Source organism: Hyperolius riggenbachi, chromosome 4 (genome assembly GCF_040937935.1).
Source record: "Hyperolius riggenbachi isolate aHypRig1 chromosome 4, aHypRig1.pri, whole genome shotgun sequence".
Taxonomy (NCBI): domain Eukaryota; kingdom Metazoa; phylum Chordata; class Amphibia; order Anura; family Hyperoliidae; genus Hyperolius; species Hyperolius riggenbachi.
Window position 1 is genome coordinate 157,265,915 of NC_090649.1, and position 18,597 is coordinate 157,284,511.

General features: G+C 41.6%; 1 protein-coding gene across 3 annotated transcripts in view; it reads right to left on the minus strand.

The window, feature by feature from the left end:
• LEKR1 (leucine, glutamate and lysine rich 1) overlaps positions 1-18,597 on the minus strand; it is a 319,504-nt gene that overhangs the window by 113,051 nt on the left and 187,856 nt on the right. For all 3 annotated transcript variants that reach the window (XM_068280847.1, XM_068280848.1, XM_068280846.1), the window contains exons 9-10: positions 16,838-17,041; positions 11,245-11,338 (exon numbers count right to left, since the gene is read on the minus strand). In XM_068280847.1, coding sequence (XP_068136948.1) covers positions 11,245-11,338; positions 16,838-17,041 — 298 coding nt within the window. The remainder of the gene's footprint in view (positions 1-11,244; positions 11,339-16,837; positions 17,042-18,597) is intronic.

An 18,597-nucleotide genomic window follows, 5' to 3' on the forward strand; every position in this document is an offset into this window, starting at 1 on the left:
TATTAGTAGCGTTAGCATGACATTATTGCAATAGCGCTTTGAGACAACACACTGACAGCGCTGTCTTGCTCACAAAAGCACACATAGCCTTGTGTCTTACGTCTCCCAGAGAGTCTGTGTTGGTCATCTCAGCAGAGGGTGTGCACGCAGGCTATCCCATCGGCAGGCAGGATGATGTACCAGAGTTCCGCTGGGTTAGCACGTCCAGACAGCGGCAACAATGGCGGCGACAGAACGCTCCCAGAGCGGCATGGGTTGAAAGCAGTGGGCGAGGCCGGCCTCCTATAGCTCCTCCCACCTACATGTTTCGCCCAATGGGCTTCATCAGGGTGTGGCTTGTAAGGGGAAGGGGATGGTCAGTCTTTTTATATTCAGACAGCAATCACCTGACGTATCCACAGGCGCCATCTTTGTTATTGGCAAAATTGCCCATATCTTAAAACGTATATTTTTCTCTCAAGGTACCACAGATTTTCCCAGATTTTAAAGCAACAAGTACATCAGGAAGGAGGGGATAGACATTCTCACACATGCAGGAACTTCAAGTAATACTTTTTATTCTTACATATTTCGCTGCGGGTACAGATGCTAATACTACAATAACTTCATATATATCACAGGCTGCACTATCCATGCACGGTACCGCCCATGTCCTATTCCCCACACAGTTTTTCTTATCATTTGTATTTGCTCTGGCCTCTTTTTTGTATATATGTATATATGTATCAGAATAATTCCTTTTTTCACTTCAATTTGAGCACATATCATATATCAGATGGCGCATTAATATGTACAAGAACATCATCCTAAGCTCCATAGGCTATACACTATACTACTCATGGCCACTAATGAGATAAATACAATAATCACAGAGGAATTACAGACATATATGGGGCCGTGAATGGGTAGCACAAAATTTTATGGGGCTCATTCGCGTAGTCTAATATGGATCCAAATAAACTGAAAAGTTAATCTCAGAGTTAAGACCATCAGGGGACAATGTACCTAGTTTATATATCCACATTGTTTCCTTGCGGAGAAGTTCTCTCTCCACACTTATCTTTCTTGTCCCTTTGGTTATAGAAGTTAGAACCTTTACTAAGCTACCTTTAAAGCTCCCCCCATGATATTGTTGGTAGTGTTCCCTCAGAGGTCCATTGTTTTCCTCATTTTTGTTTTTCACGTTTGACATATGTTCCAATATTCTAACTTTGAACATTCTAGTGGTCATCCCAATGTAGTGTAGACCACAGGGGCAGGTCACCATGTACACCACCCCCGTGGTCTCACAGTTCATAAAAGACTCAATTTTAAATTTCCTCTCACATTTTGTGTCCCAGAAAGAGTCTGTCTTATGTACATAGGGGCACACCTTGCATCTCCCGCACCGATGCATACCTTTTGGGGGGGGGCACAGATCCTAGCCAAGTTTTCCTTTCTTCGAATTGTTTCTTGCTTTTGAATTCAGAGACCACCAAATGGTCCTTTAGATTTTTTGCCCGTCTGGCTGTTATCATGGGGACATGGCCCACAATTTGTGCTATGTCTGATGAAGCCATCAAAATAGGCCAGGCTTTCATCAGTACCGCTCTCAGAGACTCCCAATGTGAGCCATATTGGGTTATGATTCTCTCTTTATTCAAGGCATTTGATCCATCTCTTCTCCCAGGTACAAGGAGGCTTTCACGATCACGGTCCCTAGCCTTTCTCAGGCATCTACGAAGTGTCCTATGTGGGTATCCGCGTTCCCTTAGACGTGAATATAATTCACGCGATTCTTTAGTGAATTCCTCCTCTGATGAACAGTTCCTTCTCAAACGAAGGAACTGTCCATAGGGTATGTTCCTTACCTGGTGGCTGGGATGATGGCTGGTGGCGTGGAGTATTGTGTTGCCAGCTGTTGGTTTCCTATACGTAGAGCTACTGAGAGCTCCACCCCTGACCGCAATCTTTAGGTCCAGGAATGGGATCTCATGCTCATCAACCGTATACGTCAACCTAATATTTCTGTTATTATTATTCAATTTTTGTATAAACCCTTCAAGTTCTTTTTCATCTCCATTCCACACCACCAAGATATCATCAATGAATCTAATCCACAGAGCGACGTGGCGCCGGAACGCATCCAATATATATACATCTCTCCTCTCCCAAAATCCCAGATGGAGACATGCATATGCCGGCGCACACGCCGCTCCCATTGACGTCCCAGCCACCTGGCAATAGAACACTCCCCCAAAGAGGAAGTAGTTTTCTGTCAGTACCAGGTGTAGCATGTCCATCACGAACAGATTATGGTCAGTCTGAGTCGGGTAGGCCTCGTCAAGAAAAAAGGACACAGCCTCGAGGCCCACCTGGTGGGGAATCGACGTGTACAAGGACTCCACGTCAATCCCCACCAGGAGGGCCCCCGGGGGTATCCGCAAGTCAGAAATGACTTTTAGCACATCTCTTGTGTCCTGGACATATGACGGAAGGCTACGCACTAGCGTTTTTAATTTTTGATCTACAAACTGTCCAATTCTCTCTGTTGGTCCTCCATTCCCTGATAATATCGGCCGTCCAGGCGGCTTCTCTCTATTTTTATGGAGTTTAGGGATTAGGTATAGAGTGGGTCTGACATATTCATCAATTTTCAAAAATTCAAGTTCTGCCTTGGACAGAAGACCTTCTCTGAAGGCCCCCTCCATTTTGTCATTAATTTTATCAACTAGAGGGGGAAATGGGTCCCGGTCAAGTTGTTGATATATCAAACGATCATCAAGATGGCGATGCATCTCCTTCAGATAATCATCTTCCCCCCAGAGGACCACATTTCCCCCCTTGTCACTCGGCTTTATTACAAACCCCTTTGCATTTTTCAACTCCTGTAGAGCTAGTTTTTCATCTTTGGTTAAATTTTGCTTGACTTTAGGATTCAATTCCATAATTTTTAGGTCATTAGCTAGGGTTTCCAAAAAGACCGAGAGGTATTTATTTGAATTGAGAGAGGGCATGAACTTGGATTTTTTCTTTAATTTTGTCCGTGGTGTATCAGTCATTGTCATAGTTGTGTCGTCCATTTCCTCATCTACATGGCCTTCATCCCATAAACTCTGTAATGCTACTAAAGCTTCTCGTTCATCTAAATTTAGACACTCATATTGTTGTCCATCTATGTTGTCTTTTTCCTGCTCTTTATCCTTAAACATTAATTTTAGTTGTACTCTCCTTAAAAAGAGGAGAATATCCTTATAAACAGTGAATTCATCTCCCTTCTGAACGGGAGCAAAGGTGAGTCCCTTGGAGAGCAGCGATACATGTCGATCTTCTAATGGAAAATTGGACAAATTAACCACATTAACACCTAGTTGTTTTTGTTCTATTTGTTCTGACTCCTTCCTCTCCTCGGTATTTCTCTCCCTGCAGCTCCCTTTACCCGTTAGTGGTGGAGCAGATCTGCTGACATCAAACCAACAAATGTTTCAGATGTTGTGATCGCTAGGTACAATATGAGGCAATGGAAACCATGCGGGGAGGTTTCTGAATATTTTTTGTGCTATTGGTCTCCTATACAAAGTATAGGCAATTTAAAATATTTTCCTGCCCAATTTTTTTTCTCACCGCACAATCACGCTTGTACATTTCTTAGATCACAGTGCAATTGCTCTAGCGAAAAATGTGAGAAACTCTACTGCATTGTAGCCTGATTGCTATCGCGTTTTTTCAGTGGAAAACAGCCCTAACTACATAGTTTTTGAAAGCTTTTGACACGTTAAAGAACAACCAAGGTGACACAACGATATTATGCTTTAATTACCTGGGGCTTCTTTCACCCCTAGAAGTCTGTGTGTCCCTTGCTGAAGTTCCTCTGTGTTGCAGTATTCCACTGTCCCCTCCCTAATAGATGGCTTCTGCGCATGACTAGCATGATTGTGCTCCCATGGCCGGGAGTGATCTACGTGCTCCAAGCCACAGGAGCCCGCACATGCGCTGAAGCGGCCAACTACTACAGAGAGGGAATAAAATCATTGTGTCACCTTGGATGTCCTTCAAGTTACGACTAAGTAACACCAAGTAGAATTTTACTGATATTTAGTATATCCACCATATTGCCTGATGGAAACTGTCAACCAATGAAGCCTCTGAAGAAGAAACCTTAAAGCATACCTGACCCAAGGTAAAGCTTCCCAAGGAAAAACACAAAGATATGTTCATGCGGTATCCATATTCTTCTGTGCATTGTCCGCTCCTTTCCCCAATCCCCCTAGTTTCTGTAATCACTCCTTGAAAAATCAAGAAGTTTTAAATCAGGATGATACCATTTATTGGCTTACTACAAATGAATAAGAATAAACAAGCTTTTGCCCTTGCAGCCTTCGTCAGGTTTACATCCTGTTAGTTTGCAAGCTGGTGGTACAGACAGCTTATATACATGCAACATCAAAAGGGAAAACAGATATTTTTTTCAAGCATAAATACGTCATTAAGATGCCTTAATTCAAACAGACCATCTAAATGGGGTAAAATAAGGATCCTTGTTTACTCCATTGCTCACAGACCTGGTATTAGGATTGACCCAGAGGTATCGTAAATTCTTAGTTCACAAGTTCAGCTAGAGTGGCTGAGACAGTGAAATGTCTCTTTTGGCTAAAGTCACATTTTCAGGCAGAAAGAGGCAGGTTTACAGTGATGTTCCCACCAATAACCCACACATTCCCTCCTCCTGCCCAACCCATTCACTCCCTTTAAAGTGTACATGAGACAAGAAGCTTACCTGAGGCTTCCTTAAGCCCCTTTAAAGAGAATCTGTATTGTTAAAATCGCACAAAAGTAAACATACCAGTGCGTTAGGGGACATCTCCTATTACCCTCTGTCACAATTTCGCTGCTCCCCGCCACATTAAAAGTGGTTAAAAACAGTTTTAAAAAGTTTGTTTATAAAGAAACAAAATGGCCACCAAAACAGGAAGTAGGTTGATGTACAGTATGTCCACACATAGAAAATACATCCATACACAAGCAGGCTGTATACAGCCTTCCTTTTTAATCTCAAGAGATCATTTGTGTGTTTCTTTCCCCCTGCAGCTATCTTCCACTGAAGTGTCAGGCTGTTTCTTCCTGCAGAGTGCAGACAGCTCTGCCTGTATGTAATTCCTCAGTATATGAAAGCCCAGCCAGCTCAGAGGAGGATTTATCCAGCTTGTAAAAGATAATAGAGCAGAGAGAAGCTGCACTAATCTAAATAACACACAGGCAGTGTGCAGAGATGGGCCTGGAGGGGGGAGATACATCACAGAACCACAACACTGAAGAACTTGGCAGCCTTCCAGACACAGGCCGACAAGTCTGACAGGAGAGAGATAAGTTGATTTATTACAGAGATGGTGATAGCAGAAAGTGCTGCAGTAAGCCAGAACACATTAGAATAGCTTTTGGAACTTGTAGGATGGAAGAAAACCGGATGAAATTTTTGTTACGGAGTCTCTTTAAGGCAGTTTGTCCCTCACTGTCTCCCTGGGTGGCTCTGGCCCTCTGTAATTCAGCCCGAAAGCCTAGCCGAGTTGCACATGTGCAGCCCAGCCAGGCGTGCTCCCCCATCTCGCTCCTGCGGAACATTCTGTGCTTGTGCAGTAGTACTGCAATGGATGGAAGCCTCACAGGGGAGCGTGCCTGGCCGTGCACGCACAATGAACCGTGACTTGGCCAGGCTTTTGGGCTGAATTACGGGGGACCAGAGCCACCCGGGGAGACGGCGAGGGATGAGCCCCAGGTAAGTATGGAACCTGAGACGCTTCTCATCTCAGGTTTCCTTTAAGAGGAAAGCAATGGGAGGGTAATAGGAGGGAACATTGCCACAAGCCTGCTTTTTCCTGTCTCAAAATTTGACTTTAGCCAAAAGTCACATTTATCTAGGCATGATTACTGCGACCAACAGGCACAAGGCAAGAAATAGACAATGCACAGAGGTATGTGGATCCAGCATAAACATTATTAATTTATTATTTATTATTATTATTTAGTATTTATATAGCGCCAACATATTACGCAGCGCTGTACAGTGTATATATATATCTTGTTACTAACTGTCCCTCAAAGGAGCTCACAATCTAATCCCTACCATTGCCATATGTCTATATTATGTAGTGTAAGTGCTGTAGTCTAGGGCCAAATTTTAGAGGGAGCCAATTAACTTATCTGTATGTTTTTGGGATGTGGGAGGAAACCGGAGTGCCCGGAGGAAACCCACACAGACACGGAGAGAACATACAAACTCTTTGCAGATAGTGCCCTGGCTGGGATTCGAACCAGGGACCCAGCGCTGCAAGGCGAGAGCGCTAACCACTACACCACTGTGCTGCCTAAAGGATTATTAGAAACACCATACTAATACAATGTTTGACCCCCCTTTCACCTTCAGAACTGCCTTAATTCTATGTGGCATTGATTCAACAAGGTGCTTAACCTCCCTGGCGGTTTGTTAAAATCCGCCAGGGGGCAGCAAATACCTTTTTTTTTTTTTCATGTAGCGAGACAATGTCTCGCTACATGATCGCCGCTGCTGAGCGGCATCCCCCTAGCCCCTCCGATCGCCGCCGGCGAATGGAGATCAAGAGATCCCGTTCAAAGAACGGGATCTCTTGTAGGGCTTCCCCCGTCGCCATGGCGGCTGCGGCGACGGGTATAGCGGCGGATCGGCGGGCAGCGGCGGCGATCGCAAAGTGCTAGCTGCGTGTAACAAAAAAAAAATTATGAAATCGGCCCAGCGGGGCCTGAGCGGTGCCTCCCGGCGGCATAGCCCGAGCTCAGCTCGGGCTTACCGCCAGGGAGGTTAAAGCATTCATTAGAAATGTTGGCCCATATTGATAGGATAGCATCTTGCAGTTGATCCAGGGCACGAAGCTCCCGTTCCATCACACCCCAAAGATGCTCTATTGGGTTGAGATCTGGTGACTCTGGGGGCCATTTTAGTACAGTGAACTCATTGTCATGTTCAAGAAACCAATTTGAAATAATTTGTGCTTTGTGACATGGTGCATTATCCTGCTGGACGTAGCCATCAGAGGATGGGTACAAGGTGGTCATGAAGGTCTGGACATGGTCAGAAACAATGCTCAGGTAGTCCGTGGCATTTAAACGATGCCCAATTTGGCACTAATGGGCCTAAACTGTGCCAAGAAAACATTCCCTACACCATTACAACACCACCACCAGCCTTCACAGTGGTAACAAGGCATGATGGATCCATGTTCTCATTCTGTTTACACCACATTCTGACTATCAAGACTCATCAGACCAGGCAACATTTTTCCAGTCTTTAACTGTCCAATTTTGGTGAGCTTGTGCAAATTGTAGCCTCTTTTTCCTATTTGTAGTGGAGATGAGTGGTACCCGATGGGGTCTTCTGCTGTTGTATCCCATCCGCCTCAAGGTTGTGCGTGTTGTGGCTTCACAAATGCTTTGCTGCATACCTCGGTTGTAATGAGTAGTTATTTCAGTCAACGTTGCTCTTCTATCAGCTTCTTGAATCAGTCGGCCCATTCTCCTCTGACCTCTAGCATCAACAAGGCATTTTCCCCCACAGGACTGCCGCATACTGGATGTTTTTCCCTTTTCACACCATCCTTTGTAAACCCTAGAAATGGTTGTGCGTGAAAATGCCATGTAACTGAGCAGATTGTGAAGTATTCAGACCGATCCCTCTGGCACCAACAACCATGCCACGCTCAAAATTGCTTAAATCACCTTTCTTTCCCATTCTGACATTCAGTTTGGAGTTCAGGAGATTGTCTTGACCAGGACCACACCCCTAAATGCATTGAAGCAACTGCCATGTGATTGGCTGATTAGATAACTGCATTAATGAGACATTGAACAGGTGTTCCTAATAATCCCTTAGGTGAGTATACCTGTGTGCTTACCTTCCATAGCTTTGCCTCGGGACAGATCTTTAAATCTCAGATGTTAAACTCCAGTCCCCGAGGGCCATATCCATGCCAGTGTTTAGAATGGGCTGAGAGAGAAATGGAGAAATGTGTCCTACTTGATAAACCACACCTTTACTAATTTAGTCCCATCAATTAATTTGAGCTGTGCCAAAATGTGTGAAGACCTCAGCCCTTGAAAACTGGAGTTTGACACCCATTCTTTCAATCACGAAAGGCATATCAGTCAACAATTTTCATTGTTTGATGTCAAGGATATTTATTGGATGCATTTTTTACTGTACAATGTGTGAAACCATAGCAAATTGTTATTGCATCATTAATCAAAACTGTGCTGTAATTTTCATTAAACAAAATTCATCAAGTAGATTTCAAGTAAATTGCACGTCTTAACTAACGGTCTCAGGTAATCTTTAGCAGAGTACTATATATATATATATATATATATATATATATATATATATATATATATATATATATATATATATAAATATATATATATATATATATATATATATATATATATATATATATATATATATATATATTATCTTTCTATCACCTTTACACACCTCTATGCAATTCTCAGTGTAAAGCTGTATATGGTTTTGAGACCCACAGAAATTAACAATATTACTCAATGGAAACGGAAACAGCAGGTTTTTTTAATGATAAGGCTAGACAGACATAATGCATTCCGGACATTCATAATGCAGATATGTGGCTGTATTATTAATAAGATAGCAGGAACGGTTTTCATACTGTGTGAATAATGTGGGCTTTTTGCATGTAACACAGGAAATCAAGTACTGAACTTACAGCATGTAAGATTATCAAAAGCCCCTAAACTCAAGGTGTCTTCCTGCAAACCAGACGAAAGTGTAATTTCAATGGTTTCTTCTATGCATAAAAGTTATACGTATAAGTAACCACTTCTGTTTCAAGACAATATATCTATATCTTCACCTTAGCCTCAGAGACAAAATAATACATCTGCAATGAGCACAGAGTGCATGCTATTACACATATATGCTTGTTTAGATCTCATGATCCAAACGACTAATCAGGAAAGCCTTTCTGATGTTAGATTTTTCACTTAACCCCTGCCATAGCAAGAAAGATTGGCAAGAGGAGCCATACGTAAGTATTTTATTTACCCCTCCCCATTTTTGTGGCAGATTTCAGTGCTTCTTTCCTGATATATATTTTTTTTTTCCTACTCTGCCATCACTTGGTGACATCATGATATCATCAGAATGAGACTCTGTAGCACCACAACAAGAGCCTGGTATAGAATACTTATTATGAAAGTGCAGCAATAAAAATAAGAGAGCACAGGGAGAGGAAAGTATTAAGCATTCAACACACTTCTGCATGCCAGACACTATAATGCGGCATTATTTGGGGGACACTATTGGGGTGCACTATAAATGGAGGCAGCATAATACAGGAAGGCACTATAAGGGACTACTATAAATGTATACACTGTAATGGGTGGGCACTTTATAGGGACCATGTTTGTACACCAGCCGGAGGAGTGAGAGAGAGAGAGAGAGCGTGCTTGCGCAGGTGCAGTACGGATCCGCCCGTCTTCGGGGAGTACTTGGGCCCCGAAGACTTTCAAAGCCTTGTTCAACGGCAGAAAGCATTAGACCAGATTGGTTGAATACTGCTGCCGGGGGAGCCAGCGCTGGAATGTGGGGACCGTGAGAGGAGTGGGAAGGCTGTATAGGACCCAGAGCCTTCCCACTCCTTAGGTAAGTATCTGGCTGATTTTTTGGGGGGGTCGATTCCCATTGACTTTAAATAAGGATTTGACTCATGAATTGTAATTGGAATCACTGTAAGAAGAAAATGGTGGGCTTCTGAGAGGAACTGACGGCGAGGTAAGTATGTCATATTAATTTGCAGGTTTATCATGTGTTTATTTTACTCAGTTCAGGTTCACTTTAACTGTTCAGTGATTTGATAACCCCTACTTTCTCCTTCCTGGTGAAGCCAATGTTGGCCATAACATAATACATGCACAGTAGGTGAGGCGAATTATTGCTATCGCCCTGATAATAATTGTTTCCCTGGTCTACCATCTTGCAACAATTGATAGTTGATCAGATTCCCCCAGAGAACTGAGCTAATACTGATTGCCCCATAGCCACCATTAGCTTTGTACTGCTTGATACAGCACAAAGCTATGCAACTGCAGCCGTGCACACTCCCCTAATACTGTGTTCAATTCTGATAAGAATGGCTTTTCCTGATCTATGTTCAAAGAATACAATGTTCACTAATCGGTAGGGGCTTATTTCTTTTGGCCAATTTCACACTAGAAACCAGCGTTATAGGGGCAGTGCAATTGGATGATCGCATTACACTATAACATTAAAAATAAGCTTTAGAGATTTCCATACCAATGCGCTGTAATCTCTAATCTGGCTGCATGCCAAGCCATAAGTAAGGCTATGTAGCGGAAATAGGAAGTGCACGGAAGTGTATCGACAAAATACGCTTCCACTATCTGCGGCGACAGACTTACATGACTTCTGGTTGCCGCGAGTAGTCGCCAAAAACCCGTGTCAAATTCAATACTTCCAGCACATTGCACCGCAGTAGGTATGTAATGCCTCATGGGTTTTCATTGCTTTAGTGTTACCATGTGGTAAAACAGGGCAACGCAGCGCAATGAAAACGTCCTAGTGTGAAAGGGGCCTCCGAGATTTTTTTTCCATCTCTGCCTTTTTATTGAATATTAAAAACAACAAATAGTGCATAAATAGTGCATAACCAACTAAACACGAGAAGCTCCAAAGCTGAAAAGGGAAAAAAGTGGCTTCTCCAGCCTGGCTGTGCAATGTGGCACCGCTGGGTGAATCACAAGACCGGCTAATCACAATAACAAATCTTTTAGCCTTTACATCGGTTCTCATCTATGAAAGGCATATGTGTACTTTCCCTGGAGTCCAACCTATGTAATCATGACAGTGTTTTCCATAAGGAGGCAGTCATCTGTAGTCATTATTATAGGAAAACGGCTTTCTCTGAGTAAGCGAACAGGCTTTTGTATTCTAGAAATAGGAAGTTTACAATGGCCTCTTGAGTATCAAAGGCTTTAGATTTGCTCTGTTCCACTCTCTCACCATACTAGCGGCAACGTGTATTTGTCTATGACAGGGGATAATACAGAGGACATTATACAAGGGCTTTATCTAGCACATTATGTCAGCAGTGAGGCACAGCAAGCTCAGGCATGTGATCTATTAAGGCTGCTGTGAAAGTGCTATGCATCAATAGGAATACACACCCATAGGTTCTCTGCTCTTACCTTTGTCTCCCATCTGTCGTCATTCAGCATCCTCTGTTTGATGGTTTCCTGTAGCTGCTCAATACTGTTCTGATAAGCAATGATCTGTAGTTCCCTGAAAGAAAAGATAAAACAAAAAAAAAAACAAGTGATTTAACTGTAATCCATCCAAATCAGTAAGCCCTGCAATAAATTCAGAGTATGAGTATGAAGTCACACATTGCCAGCTGATGCAGGAAAATAGCTGGTGCAATGCTGGAAGGAACTTGGCAACAGCAAGAATGCAGTCTGTTTTCCCCAAGTGGCTTTATTTCCCATATATTAGCTGAGCAGTGTCTCTTCTGCAGGACCTCGGGTCAGTTTACGGTTAGACCAGCTGCATGACAGGTTTACACTATAGAAAATGAAATTGTGCTTTCAATAAAATTCTATTGTGTCAGTTGAACACACATCCATTTTGTAAATTACATTGACTAAAATGACCCTGCCCTTTGAGTTTGCGGTTATTAATGTTTCACAGAAGTGTCAGTAGGAAGAGGAACTATAACCGAGGATTGAACTTCATCCCAATCAGTAGCTGATACCTCCTTTCCCATTGGAAATCATTACCTTTTCTCGAATAGATCATCTGGAGGGTTTGTTTGGCTGATCTTGTGGTGAAACCCCTCCTACAGTGTGATGTCAGGACCTAGGTCATGACAGTTTCCTGTCTATGAACTACTGCTACTCAGCGAGTGCAGGGATTGGCGCAATAACTGAGCCATGGTCTTGTCTGCAAGACCATTGACTTCAGTAGAGACACAAGTTGCCGTACTTCTTCACCATAGGCTGAAGCTTGGGGACACAGCGGCATGGAGCAGGGGGTATGAAGAGGATGCAGGGGGACATCGGAGGACATGGAAGAAAGCGCAGCATGGAGCTGGGGGTAAGATGAGGATGCAGGGGGACATGGCAGACACCAGGAGGACATGGAGACAGCAGAAGACACAATGGGGGACATAGAAGGACAGAGGATAGTGGGGGACATAGGAGGACATAGGATAGTGGGAGACAGAGGGGGGCACCAGGAGGACACTAAAGGTACAAGGGGGGCACAGGACCACACAAGAGGTGGATCCAGCAGAGGAAGAGGCGTTGCAGTAGGGAAGGCAGGAGGACACAAAGCAAAGGAACTTGTGTGTTCATAGAAATATAAGACTTCCCCTGAAAATAAGCCCTAGCACATATTTTGGAGTAAAATTAATATAAGATACTGCCTTATTTTCGGTATGCATATCTATAAAATGGTATATACGGTATGTATATCTATAAAAAAAAAAACCTTTAGTCTATTGCAGTGATGGCTAACCTTGGCACTCCAGCTGTGACAAAACTTCAAATCCCATCATGCCTCTGCCTCTCCGAGTAATGCTTAGAGTTGTAAACGTATTGCAGTGCCTCATGAGACTTGTAGTTCCACCACAGCTGGAGTGCCAACGTTAGCCATCACTGGTCTATCACAAGGTTAGTGGGTGTGGTTATAAATAATGGCAATTTGTGCTGACTGGGTTTTTTTTCCATGTTGATTACATGCAGGCTGATTGTGAATCAAACAAACATTAACCAATTACATGGTGAATATCAATCATTTCTTGATCTCTCGTCTATTTTATAACTTCACACTTTGCAATGTATTGATTTATTTTCTTTGTACTTTTCACCAAAGTTCCTCTTTAAGCTTTGCCTTTTTGCAACAACACACTGAACACAATACTATTTGGAAAACAAAATACTCCCTTCACTCAATTTCCATCTCTCTGCATGAGTCAAGCAAAGTTTGAAGAGCTAGGGCTTGATGCACAAAATTGCAGTAACAATGCTGTTGGCAGACCGGGATCGGCAATATTACCCTTACTACCGGCAGCCTGTACCTCGTAAGGGTAATATTGCTGTGCACTATCAGTGCATGGCAATATTACTGCACGTTTGTGCATCAAGTCCCTTCTCTCCTGGCATTTAAACACCCCAGGACCAAATAACTGCTCTGTCGTGAAATCTCCATTTTTGCCAGTGTAGCAGAACATACAAGAGAGGTTATTTAGCATGACCTTTAGAGGCAGCTAAATAAATGCAAAAGGCTGCATTAGCAGACCCTCTAACGGGAAAAACTCACACTCCCAATTTTAATGTCCTCCTGTTATGAACCCCAAGTGATGGCAAGAGCTATGTCTTACACAACAAAAGTACAGTAATCTTCAATCATTTGTGCTAAATCCCTTGAAATTACCTTAAAAGGAAGGTGCAAGAAGTTAAAAAAAACAGATCTACTTACCTGGGGCTTCCTCCAGCCTCTGGCAGCCTATGTGTCCCTCACCGCAGCGATGGCCCAGGGTGGCCCAGAGTTCCCTTCGTTGCTGATGCTGACCTTGCTAGGTCGGCATATTCTGCGCTTGCGTCAGTATGACAATGATCCAAATCAAACAGCAAAAGTGGTAAAGAAATGGTTAGCACACGACAACATTCACGTTTTGGAGTGGCCCAGATAGAGTCCTAACTTGAATCCAATTGAGAATCTGTGTAGGGAGCTAAAGATCAGGGTAATGGCAAGAAGACCCTCCAACCTGAAAGATTTGTAGCTCATTACTAATGATGAATGGACAAAAATACATGTGGAGACATACAAAAAGCTGGTCTGCAATTATAGGAAGCGTTTGATTGCTGCAATAGCCAATTAAGGCTTTTCTATTGATTATTGAGAAGGGTATGAATAATTTTGGACTGGACACTTTTTGCTCAAATGTAAATAAAAGCTGAGAAATGTTTTCTTCCCCCACAATAATGCTTCTTGTAAGTCATTACTTGCTGGTTGAATAAAAGTAACTTTAAATCAAAATTTGCCAAAGGTATGAATAATTATGGGCAGCACTGTATTTTTTTTTCTTTAATATAAAGAAATCACCCCTTACCCCGCTCCCACTCCCATAGTTGCCCAACTATATATATATATATATATATATATATATATATATATATATATATATATATATATATATATATATATATATATATATATATATATATATATATTATAAATAATCACCTTAGGGACTGAACTTTTTTAATTTATATGTAGTGGGGGTATGTTACTGTTATTTTTACAATTATGGGCTTTTAATTAGTGATGGGCGCAAAACAGAAAAAATACACCCTTATTTCCAAATAAAATATTGTCGCCATACATTGTACTAGGGACATAATTTAAACGTTGCAATAACCGGGACAAACCTCTAATGGCTGAAGACTAAGAAATATTTTTTTCCCTATCTTTTTCTTATTATTCCCATTAAAATGCATTTAGAATAAACTAATTCTTAGCAAAATGTACCAACCAAAGTAAGCCTAATTGGTGGTGAAAAAAACAAGTTATAGATCATTTTGTTGTGATAAATAGTAATAAAGTTATTAATGAATAAATGGAAGGAGCGCTGAAAGGTGAACATTTCTCTGGTCCAAAAGAGGAAAAAAACCCTTAGTAGGGAGTGGTTATGTATATTAGTCAATGGATAAACAAGTTACAAAGAGATGTTAGACCTCTTTTTGAAGGTTGTGCTGAATACAAAGAAAGTTTGTGTTGCCCAATGTCCTTATTACATTCATGTCTGAAACCATCAAAGTTTGTTGTGCTTAACAGCTCTCCTCTTACCTCCAAAACCAGAGAAATGGCAGTACTTGCATATTACAGCACTGTTGGTTTCAGTGGTCTCTGAATGAATGCTAAGAATCCATTCCAGCACATCTAAGTGCATTCACAACAATGTGTCATCTTACGCCCAGCAAAACTACCACCACTGCACATTAAAGGACAGATATCCTAGTATACAAGGTCAAATGTAAACCAATATAGAGGGAAAATAAAAATGTATCAAATAAAGCAAATCTTAAAAAAGAATTCATTAAAATGCCAAACAAATGTATTTTACCCCTAGGCTATTATATCTACAAATAACAAGTGAATTCCGCTCAACTGTAGTCTCTGAGGCAGTGCTAGAACGTGGGCGACTCAAACCCTCTAGAGATACAGGAGGCTCCGCACAATGCCGTATCCCCAAAAAATAAATCTGTCTTTATTGAGTCAAGTAAAAAATATTCAGTGAATTTCCATTTAAAAAAAATATTGTTTGTACTTTGGAGAAAGGTGTCCTTAGGTTATTTAGAAAACAGCCATCTATAGTGTGTGTTCAACCACCTCAAGAATTTCAAGACGTATAGTGGGTGTGGCTATCTCGGCCCAGTTGGAGCAAGTTAACCTACCAGTTGAATAGACAAACTAAAGGTGCCCATTAGTGTAATCTTGAGAGTACAATCTTACTTCTTCTATGTAATATGAGGGACTAAAAGACATCATATGCTCACTCCAACCCGAATAATCACAAATACCTTCTGTTTTAAGAAGGCAAACTTCTGCTTTGCATAGCATTTTAGGAAGAGGGCTTTTTGGTCCTTTTTAGCCCCTTACACACTCCTAGGAGCTCTGGTTCACCACAAGCTTGCTGGGCAATCTGTACCTTGGAGTGTTTCAAGTCCTTCTACATAAAGCCACATTAATCCATGCCATACACTAATGAGGACCAACCAGTCTGAAACAGTTTGTATGCATGTTGGATTATTGTGGCTCTGTAATATTAACAAGCTGACACATCATTGCATTCCAGCAGTTCTGTTCTGGAGGTGTGTTTAGGTTACGGGGACAACGAAGAGATGATTTGCATATTCAGCCGTGATGCATTGTGGGAGACATCATATTCTCACTCCAACCTGAATAACCACAAATAATTAATACTGTTGTAAGAAGGCTAACTTCTGTTATTGTATGGAGCAATGCATTTCAGACATTTTTCTAAAAATATGTATTAAATTCCCTTTAAAAATGTTTTTAAATAATAATAAAAAAAAAAACATTTAATATACATGTTGAAAAAATGAGCCTGCCCATCCCATCCAGGACCCATTAACCCCTTGAACCCTATACAGGCTGGTATTCCCCAGAGAATATGGAATCCACAAACTGATACACATGGATCACAAAACTTTTGGAGGGGCATTTTGCAAAAGCAGAGTGCAGGACATCCTTGTCCAATGTTATGGAAAAGGGGCTCATCATCATACATGACCTCATGCTTAGGAAGGTTGGATTAACTGGCACTGTATAGAGAACTGTGCATGCACGTGTAGTTTTACCCTATTCACTTCAATGGAGCTCTGTGAAGCACCAGAAGCAGTTTTTGAACTTCTGTTACAGTTCTCGTAGTGTTTAAGCAATCGTAGCAGCACTAAAATGGGATATTGCAATAAGCAACCCCTCAGCTTAGAAAATGTGGGCTCCTGTCAGGCATGTCCGCTACTTTATGGGTTAAATAGCTAGCACATACTTGTAAGCACAGGTCACACAGATGTGGAGCCTGTGGCGATTGCTGACACTTCTTGGAGAAATCCTTATTAAAGCAGCAACACCAATAAAACAGTGTTGTGTGAAAGGTGCATGGAGTAATGATTATTGGAGATACAGACACAGCACACAGCTAGAATGCTATGGCCTTGAGCTACACATGAAACAGCTCTGCACATAAATGAGCACCTTTCCTGCTGCAAGTGAACGACTTCTTCTTGTGTTTGTTTTAAAACTTCCTTCACTGTTCCCAGTTCACTCTCAAGATGCTGAATTCTCCTTCTGTAATTTTTCTCCCCACTTCCCATTTCAGTGATCTCTTCCTGTAACTTCTGGCACTTCTGTTGCAGAGCTGTCACACAATCTTCTTTCTCCTTCAGTTCCTTAGCAAGCCTGTGAAACAAAACACCACAGCTATGAAATGAAGAAGAAAAACAGATTTCTTCATGCAGGCTTACTCAGTGTTTAATGAAGGACACCTGACAAGATGTGTATGTTCCATAAAAAGAAAAAACAACTTTCTTTTGCTGCAAAAGTGAACTAAGCTGATCACATAAAGGTGATTTAAAGCGGACTTCTAAATGCCGTGTTTACCCTGCATGAACTGATCCACAGCAATGCCACTGATGTAGGCTGGCAAAATGTATATTTAAAATACATGCTTACCGGTAAATCAATTTTTCTTCTAGGCTTTGCTTGTTCTGCGGTGCCGATGGCAGGAAGTGCTCAGTCTTGGGGTCCTGCTGGACCCGGCCCTCAATCACGTGCCCACCCTTTGCACTAATGCGGAATGTAGTGCAACTGCAAATCTTGTCCCTCTATAAGTCATGTGCCAAGTACATGCCAGGAATCAGAAATCATGGTTAAGTGAACCCATCCTGAGGCCAGTAAGCTGTGGCCAACAGGAGAATGGTAGTTCTACAGTTCCTAATTTGGACATTAACCACATCCCCTTCGCCCGGGACGAGTAACTACGTCCCTGCATTTCCCCATAACTGCTTGCAGGGAAGTAGCTACTACGTCCCTCCCCACCGCGCACTCCTGCTCAACCCCCTACGTGTTCCCACGTTACTGCCGCCCATCGTAAGCCGGGAGATCAATGAATGGGAAAACAGTTCCTACTCATTGATCTAAGTCCCCATGTGAATGAACGCCACCGTCTATGAGACGACACCTTCATTCACTAAAGCTGATACTTACATGTCCACACATTACTTCCTCTTTGCATAGTAGTACTTACATATAGGGGTAAGTTATGCGCGAAGCCATCTTGTGGCCAAATAGTAAAATTGCATCCAAAAACATTTTTTTAAAATAAAAAGACCTATTTTTACTTTTTAAATTACGATCTTACCTTCCAGCCTCCCAAATAGTTGGCCAAAACATTTTTTGTAAAAAAAAAAAAAAAAAGATAAAATATTTACAATAAAAAAATACACCCTAGGAACTAAACTTTTTTTTAATATGTATGTCAAGAGGGTATATTACTGTTACTTTATAAATTATGGGCTTGTAATTAGGGATGGACGCAAAACTGAAAAAATGCACCTTTATTTACAAATAAAATATTGGCGCCATACATTGTACTACGGAAACATTTTAAATGTTGCAATAACTGGGACAAATAAAACGTGTGGGTTTTAATTACGGTAGCATGTATTATTTTAAAACTATAATGGCCAAAACCTGAGAAATAATGATTTTTTTTCCATTTTTTTCTCTTATTTTTCCTGTTAAAACTTATTTAGAATAAAATAATTTTTAGCAAAAAGTACCCCCAAAGATAGCCTAATTGGTGGCGAAAAAAACAAGATATAGTTTGTTTTGTTGTGATAAGTAGTAATAAAGTTATAGGACGCAGCGATGAAAGGTGAAATTTGCTCTGGTTTTTTAAGAGGAAAAACCCTCGGAGGTGAAGTGGTTAATATTAGCGTGTTAGATATATACTT